Source organism: Leptinotarsa decemlineata, unplaced genomic scaffold, assembly GCF_025532065.1.
Source record: "Leptinotarsa decemlineata unplaced genomic scaffold, Ldec_3_MD MMD2_tig00001719_RagTag_RagTag, whole genome shotgun sequence".
NCBI classification, from domain to species: Eukaryota; Metazoa; Arthropoda; class Insecta; order Coleoptera; family Chrysomelidae; genus Leptinotarsa; species Leptinotarsa decemlineata.
This window is the reverse complement of record NW_027412569.1, coordinates 13,161,393-13,170,145: the sequence shown is the minus strand read 5'-3', so window position 1 is coordinate 13,170,145 and position 8,753 is coordinate 13,161,393. Positions and strand designations below refer to the sequence as shown.

The following is an 8,753-nucleotide window of genomic DNA, read 5'->3' as shown; positions in this document are numbered from 1 at the left end:
GCAGGTTCTGATGTTGTATTTGAAAACAGAGTAAGAAATACTGATAATAATGTAATACTATATGTAATCTGAGCTGAATTGATCCCATTAAAAAAATCGTTCACTTATATTATGAACAAGAAGGGATCTAAATCCCTATATACATGTGATTCAAAAACAGAATAATAGCAATCCAAAGCATTCCATAATTTTTCATATTTACGATGAGAATAGTATGTTGAAACACAAACAAACTCTTTGGTCTTGTCACAAAGACCATTTGGTCATATCATATTATTTTTTTAAAGCTGATTTCTCAAAACTAAAGTGGCCTGAGATGAGTAAACCAATTCTTCTGTTGTAGAATCTATTTTCAAAAAAATGATTCCATATACCTTTCCAAAAACTGGAATTTCTAACAAAGAGCTGGAGGTTTCGAAATTATCTTCACCTAAAAAAAAAGAAGAGAACCTTTTTTGCACAGACACTACTATCAAATAATTTCAAAGATTTCCAGCAGTGCTTGTGCATCATCATTCAAAAACTGTCTGAAAATACTTTATTTGAAATAGTGATCAACTGTTGTTATTTTTATAGCAATCCGATTCATTTTGTTTTATTTTCTCTCCTATCGATTTTGGTTCTGTTGTCCCAAAGCAATGATTATCGATTATGAATGTAATAAGAAGCTAAGAAAATGCAGATAATTAGATTATTCATCATAATAAAGTCACTATTCTCCAACACACACCCACAGGTTAGGTATACGGAAAAGTAACGTGATATCGAAAATTAACTGGAAATTCAACTAAACCGAATTGTTTTTGAGATGTGTCAGTTTCAGTGACAGTTAGTCTTAACGTAAAATGGAAACCTTTCTTCGGTGTTATTTTGATTACTTCAGTTCCCTTCCGAGAAATAGTTTACACGATAGAAGAAAACGGAAAAACATGGTGGATTACATCAGCACTTTGATTGAAGGATGCTCTGCAGGTATTAACAGTACAAATATTTTTCCACGTGAAAACATAAGTATTGGAGGTATTTCTTCAAAACAACAACAATTCCAAAGAGCATTGCTTTAGTTTTGATTGGGTTGATGAAGACCTTAGCAACATTTTTATTATATGCACCTACAGAGTATCTTGATTCAATTATATACTATTTTCATCAATAGTTGCAACCACTGTTGATGTCACATCATTTCAGAGGAATCCAACATTGAAGAAACAGCTCAAGTAGCCATAAAAACCATTCTACAGTACCACAAAGAAATGAAATATGCGAACGGAACAGTTTGCAAAATGGGAAAGTATCACAATATACTGTATGTTGCTATGAAGCTCTGCTACGATTGGAAAGTGAAAGATAGTGAAACGGTATGTCCTTTCATGTTTAAATTAAATACTTGATCCCCAAATAAAGAATATATTTCAATACGATTCCCCAAATCTTTTTGTGAGTACTTGAAAAAAATTCAGCCACCTATCTAACCACTTTTGATACCTTCAAGAAGTTTACAGTGTAGATCGTGCCCACGCAGAGTGAATCACATAGCATTAGTCTTTGATGTATCCGAATTTATATTATTGTTTTTCGACTACTTCAGCACATTTTCCAGAATATTTTCCGTTACAATTTTCAATACATTCACATCGTTTTGAGCTACCAATACATTAGTATCATCGGCATAACATACCGTGTGTATATTAGAGCTGTTAGTCATATTGACATATCTCATGAGGTCCTTTGCATAAACTGCATACAGGAATGGTCCCAGGATCGAGCCTTGTTGAACTCCTTGCGGAATATGTAAGGTATCCAAGTGGGACTGATTAACTTTCACAAAAATTTCACCTCCCAACCTCAAGTATTAAACTTCAAACCACTCAGCGGAGAAATCAACATTCATTTTTTGTAAATGTGTTCACAAAGTTTGCATCGTTTTTCTTTTCAGGTTTGTAATCTTTTGAGAGAAATATACGCATGTGAAAATACTTTCGAACGTATCTTCATAGGGGCCATTTTTGGACACAAAGCTCCGCATTACATAGCTGGTTGGAAGAGTGATTTTGATAACCAAGAAGAGAATCTGAGCGCAGTAGTGTACTTCCTTGAAAAGGCCAATGATGGAGGTTTAGAACTGAGATTTAGTACTAACGGAACGTATACTAACTTTAGGTTCATTGATTTACCGATTGAAAGCTGTGGAAGAGCATCTCCGTTGAAGGTGCGTGTGAAATTTTTAGACAGATAGGCTCTTTTCTTTATGCAAAGCAGGGAAAATGTGAGGACGAACATTTTCCTGGTAGTTGGTTGGTTTTTTGATATCAAAAAGTACTCATACAGCCTCTCCAAAACGTTCAGGAATGAGGAACTGATATTTTTCTGTTAATTAGTCATTATCCAACGAAAGTAGTCCCTGACTTACCATCCCGCTTGACTGAGGAAAATGTACCATCGTCTGTTAACCTTGGGGAGGATTATTCTGCACAGAGTCCAACTCTTGCTAGCTGATCTGGAAATATACTCACCAAATAGTGTTTGTCTTCGTTATGGAGCTGGATTTATTTGGTCCACTAGAGGTTGAGTAGACCTATTTGGACTAACCCTATACTGCTGGAATATGCCACCGGGGCTAGTTGAATTATGGAGAACAATGTCAGATGTTCTAATAAGTTTTGGAATAAAACACCATGTATTGGGTTATTCTTGTGTAGCCTAAGCAGGTGGAAAATAGAGTGCATTAATAATAATAAAAATAATAATAATAATAATAATAATAATAATGTTTATTTATCAAAAAATTACAATATTGAATATATCAGTAGTGCTTGAGAGATGCATAAATAAACAATGGCATCACTGAAGAAACAATCGCAAGATTGCTCCTTGTGCGTGATATAGCCTCTAGAAAAGATTCAACAAAATGACAAAAAAAAACATTTATGTAGCACATAAGACAATATTTAAAATAACACAATGATTGGTTGTCAGTTTCATGCAGCATTCTATGCTGTATTTCACTGCCAGAATTCTGGTTACATTGAATGTATCTAAATACCAACCTCCTGATGCCTTCATATGTTTTACGTCCAGCCAATGACCATAAGAGACTAAACGATTTGAGAGGATGGACGCTTTTACGAAGAACTTCTTAGAGAAGCTATTCCTATGATGTTTTATCACTTTAAAAATGCAGAATCTTCACCTCAAGAGGTGAGAGCCTCTATATAGAGCCAAAAGATCGAGAATTTTCCGTCTACGAGTTTCACAATGTTACCAATTGAAAATTTCTACAATACCGAATAGGTAACTGCTGTAGAATATTTTCTAGTTGGGGTAGGTTATCGAAACTATATATGAGTTGTTCTGAAATCATCAATACAGGTGGAAATGAGATAGATAAATAGAAGATGAAAGGAAACGACTCTCAAGGGGTTATGATTTTATAATTCCTTTCTGAAAACGCAGTCTTCAGAAGAGGGGTGCAAAAGTTCATAAATATATATGAAATACATATTTCCTAGATATTGTTTCATTAATTTCATTCATAAATTTTCAATTTGTTTTTTTTTGGATAATAATTTTTCTGCACTCAATATTAACCTCACTTTCCACCTTGAAGTTACAAGTAGACAATTATTCTACCTTATGATGCACTGTTTGGAACCTTCGGTGTAGTAATAAATATTAATGGAGTTCTATACCAACGCAAAACCGTTGTTTTCAACACCTTGACACGTGTTTTGATCACCACAGGATCATCTTCCAGAGGAAGATTGGACAGTTCAATCTTCTTCTTGGAGATTATCATTTGGTTGTTGAAAAACGTGTCGAAGTGACGAAAATAACGGTTTTGGTGTTGGAGGTAATAATAATTAGTTCAATTTTTTTTTTCACATTTCAGATTGCTGTCCAACTTGGACTACCTGATAAACTTCTAATTTTTCTCCGATTCGGAGCGGAAATTTACACAGAGAACGAAGACACGACTGTTTTGGAGCACATCTTGAATCGACTCCAGGTCTTCAACCACCTATATCCGTACAATTTGGTGTCTTGCTTGCAACTGCTATTGAGGGCAGTTCCTTTCATAAAAGTGATAAAACCTGATGCCGTAGGAGAACACGCATATGATATTGTCTATCAGAAAATGTACGAAAAATATTCCGATTTGATTGAAGATGGTCTGATCCCTCCAACAAGATGTGGTTTCGTTCCTCCGGAGTTGAAACACTTATGTAGGTGTGCTGTTAGAAGGAGGCTTTGGGAAAATCACCAGCTCCCTGAAGGTATAAGGAGTTTGCCTGTTCCTGAGAAGCTGTGGTTGTACTTAGATATTTTGGAAGATTGATTATATGATACGGAATACTTTTCTTTGTTCATTGTCGTTGGTGAATCGAATGACAACACCAAGCCATTCAAATTGATGCCTACTCAAACGATCGAAACTTTGATTCGGATTTAAATTGCAATAATTGAAATTTCCATGTCCCCAGTTTTCAAAAATACTTAGAGAATATATTTTCCCTTTGTTGTGGGCAATGTTTTGTGAATGTTCGTATAAGATTTTAAACAGTTTGTCAAATAATATACTGTTCAATTAGATAATTCAAATTCAAGTTTGAGAACTTTAATTATGCATTCTATCAAAAGGATACTTCAAAATGGTTGGAAATATATGATCTCAAGATAAAAATATCATATCTGATAGGTACTGCAACTATTGTAAAACAGAGAAGTATTTGTGTCATAGTCTTTTGTGTAAGTATGAACATATAACTAGATTTTTCGAATTTCAAACTTCTCATTTCATTTTTCAGTTATCTTATATTTTTTTCGTAATCCAATACTTTTATTTTGATTCACCGGTATTTAGATGACAATTGAACACTTTATTCTGCTTACACAAACAATAATTATGATAATACTAACTATTTATAAATTTGAAAAGTAATTTGACAACTGCTCTCATTTGAAATTTCTATTCTATCGATGAGAGATTTACATCTATAGCACCACTATTTGAACTTGTCGGTGTGGCCTCATTACTATGAAATAGTTGTTTCGTTATCTTCATTCTCTTTGAAACTGAATTTTCAATATACGACTTCGTCACCGCAGAGGAGTTCCAGTTCTCGGAAGTTCGTTTATCTGTACCAATTTCTAGAATCATAGTAGTCGAGGATCTGCAAAACAAGTAAAGCTGAGGATTTTCCAATTTAAAGAATGCTGCAATTTTCTTTGAAACAGCTCCAATAGTATGAATGCCCATAAATTGTTTTGCACATTTACCATTCATATAACCAATGAAGAGTCGCCGATATTCCAAATTTGGTATATTTGGTATAAAGTATAGGCAAGTTCTTCTTTGAATATGATGAATATATATTGTTCTTTTTGTTTTTTATATACCTCAATGTAATCAAAAACTCTGGTACTGAAGCATTCAAAATCATCCACAGTTAGTTTAACAGGTTCGTCACGTCTACAGGCGCCAAGTAAGGAGAATAAACCTCCGATTTTAATTTCATCTTCATTAACCCCCTTCACATTCTTGCTTTTAGGCCACCCTTCAAAATTTTCTTATTCTTTTTGATATCGGCAGTAATTCAACATTCGCTGTACATGATTCTCTCAATATTTCTAAAGAAAGTTGATTTCGTTCCTCAATTTATTAATAACTAAATCGGGATATATAAAAGTTGTGTCATTTGCAAGTGATTTTATTTCGAATTTCACTAGTTCGGACTTCCATTGTCTACTATATAAAATGATTTGAAATCCCTGAAACAACTGAAAAAGAAGAATTGAAAATGAATAGCTGAAAATAACAATTATATTAACCAAAATAAACTTGAAATGAAAGAATAGTGAAATAAAATACAAGTAAAAATTAAGAAATGAAAGAAGAGAATAAAAATAAAAAGTGGAGAGATTCCAAGTCACGTTAGTTTACGACGTTTCGATTGTTAGTATCTACAATCGTCTTCGGGTGATGACTGGACTGATTCCTCCGAGAGATGACTATTTATAGGTCGTTCGAGTACTTTCACTCATCCCCGCTTTCCATTTTCCGCTTCACTGGTTCCGTGGGAGATGACCGTTTTGGCGGGAGTTGGCCATTTTTCGCTTGAGGATGGGTTTCCATATGTTGCGTATTTCTACGCTGGCTTGGCTGAATACGTTGTTGGACAACATGTATGCGGCTTCCTTGAATTTTCTCCTAAACCAATGTTCCTCTCTGTGCAAGATCTCAGCTTGGGACCACTCGATGTTGTGTTGATGGGTCCAAACATAGTCTGCTATTCCTGATTTGCTGGTTTCCCCTCGATGTGTGTGTTTCTTGTGCTCGGCAATGCGAACATTCAATGGCCTCTTAGTTTCACCAATATAGGATTTTCCGCACCCACAGGGTATTCGGTAAATGCAATTCTTGGAATCGCAGTCCGCGTTTGGTGGCCTGGTTTTCGTAAGGCTGCTGCGGATAGTGTTACCGGATCTGAAGCAGGTTCTGATGTTGTACTTGGAACCAATTCTTCTTATTCTTTCCGATAATCCTCTGATGTAGGGAAGTGCAAGCACTGGTTGTGACGGCTTCTCTTCCTTGTGAGGCTCCTGCTGTCTTTCAGCCAAAGTCTTTTCTACCATCGCTTTGGAGTAGCCATTCCGTTGAAGATCATTTTTGATGCTGTCTAGTTCCTTCTCGAGACCTTCCTTCGTGTTACAAAGCCCAAAAGCACGGTCTAATAGAGTCATTATTGAAATTTATTTCGATAGTAAATAAGAAAGAATGTAGGGCTTTATATATATATACATTCCTAGGCCCAAAAATAGATTTTTGAGTTACGCCACAAGAAATGCTTTTTTCTGGTATTTGAATTCATCCACGCAAACAAATTGTTTTTTGTCCAAATGAATAATTGTAAAACCAGATGAAAACTTCATCTCTGATACCAATTTGTTTAAATTCCTCAAGTGAAGTTATATGATTTACTGAATCAAAAGCTTAGCACAGCTTCAGTGGTGAAAGTCCTCACTTTTAATCGACTATAAACATGAAACTCACAACCTCAAATAATTCGATACACGGTGCACTTCCTTTCATCTATTTCGGTAGTAAACAAACGGTTCAACAGCATCAGCAAAAAAGCAGTTCTGTAAATAACTTGAACCAATATAAACCAGATTTCCGACAAATAGAAATCGTAGCAACCTGTCTAATCATTGCAGCACTTGAAATATTCAGATTCTGGAATGTTCCTTCGATCTATTTCGAACGTATGTATATAGGTGCTTTATAGGAACAGCCAAAATGAGTAGTCGTTGGCAGGAACTTCAATCTCGAACTTCTGTACAAAGGTACAGAAAATAGTCTGTTAAAGTTAGCTAATCAAGCTCACATTATCAGAATATGGTTGAAAAAGTCTTCAAAACTTATTCATAGGGTGGTGAATTGGGAAGGTTGAAATGTGTTCCAAAAAAAGTGTTTCTGAGTTCTGATAAGAGGCAAATACTGACGAGTCATTCTAAATCAGCGGAATCAGCCGTGATTTCTGATACTCAACTGAATACATGATGAAAATCATCAGTTGAACATACAAACGATCGTTTCATTTCAAAGCATGCTTATTGTCGTGTATTAGCACCAAAAGTTTTGTAAATGTTGATAACTAGACGTCATACATTTTCAAGAGTTATCGAATGACTTTCCTCAACATACATCATTCTATAGTCCCAAATATACGCCACTGCCCAGCACGTGGTTGAGTCCTGCCTGAAAATCATGAAACAACGCGTAGCGGCCACGTGTCGATCGCAGGCTTACAGGAAAAGTTCTGTCGATTTTCCCTTAATTACAACGTCCATGTAGACAATCCAAACTTCCAACGCCCACTATAAACATGGTCTCATGTGTCGGCGGAAAGGAAGTACAACAGCTTTGTATATTGTTTCTTCGCATCTTCTCCAGCTTCTGACACCGATTTGTGATATAAACATAAACACCAGTTTCAGGTCAAATGCTATAAAAAACGGAATTATTCGGAAATACAGGGAGCAGGTGTGGAGAAACAGCGTTTTGTGTTTATAGTGAGGTTTTTGTTGCATCTGAGTTGTTTGAAACTGGAGTTTCAGAAATTTATTCTTACAGCATCTGACAAAAGACGCGAACTTTGCTGATGTTTTTGTTTTATAGATGACAAGTCACTGTTGCGGTACATATCGCCTGTCTAATTTGATTCGAAACAAAGCTGAATTTTGAAGAATACCAGTTCAATCAGTCAGTGTTCATTCTTTTGTCAGTGTCGTTGTCGTTTGTCATTCGTTTGTCAGTGTTTTTGTCGAAATCATTCAGGTTTTCATTACTCCATGAGCGACAGTTTGGTTTATCCATATTGTTATTCAGAAAGAGTGAACCTCCATCGCCGAAACAAATATTTGACATCGACTAGCTTGATATAAAACTGTGTTTCATCGAAATCTTCCTCATCAAAGATTTTGAAGTATAGGGTGAATAACCAAGAAAAGGACTTTTCTTGGTTATTCACATTTTGTCTTCAATCGAGGACCGCTTGCCCGGTACTGACGATGCCCAACAGGCTGACAGAGCTGCCTACCGATGGTTCATAAATTATACAGATATATACATATTTTCAGTGCTATTTTCATACTACTGTTTGTAATTCAAGCTTCTTCATTCTTACTTATGGATTATTTTTTCTACTCTTCACTGAACCACTAAAAATTTCATAACCAAATCAAGAATATAT

General features: G+C 35.4%; 1 protein-coding gene across 1 annotated transcript; it reads left to right on the top strand.

The window, feature by feature from the left end:
- Positions 1–601: 601 nt before the first annotated feature.
- Positions 602–4,353, top strand: stops (SOCS domain-containing protein stops). Its single transcript, XM_023173425.2, has 4 exons — positions 602–972; positions 1,189–1,358; positions 1,937–2,209; positions 3,890–4,353. The coding sequence occupies exons 1-4, from the start codon at positions 846–848 to the stop codon at positions 4,334–4,336; spliced, it is 1,017 nt and encodes a 338-aa protein (XP_023029193.2). The 5' UTR covers positions 602–845; the 3' UTR covers positions 4,337–4,353.
- The last annotated feature ends 4,400 nt before the right edge of the window (positions 4,354–8,753 follow it).

Coding starts and splice junctions, on each gene's coding strand:
- stops (XM_023173425.2), top strand. CDS start 846: ATGGAAACCTTTCTTCGGTGTTATTTTGATTACTTCAGTTCCCTTCCG. Junction 973..1,188: donor GATTGAAGGATGCTCTGCAG/GTATTAACAGTA, acceptor ACATCATTTCAG/AGGAATCCAACATTGAAGAA. Junction 2,210..3,889: donor GAAGAGCATCTCCGTTGAAG/GTGCGTGTGAAA, acceptor TTCACATTTCAG/ATTGCTGTCCAACTTGGACT.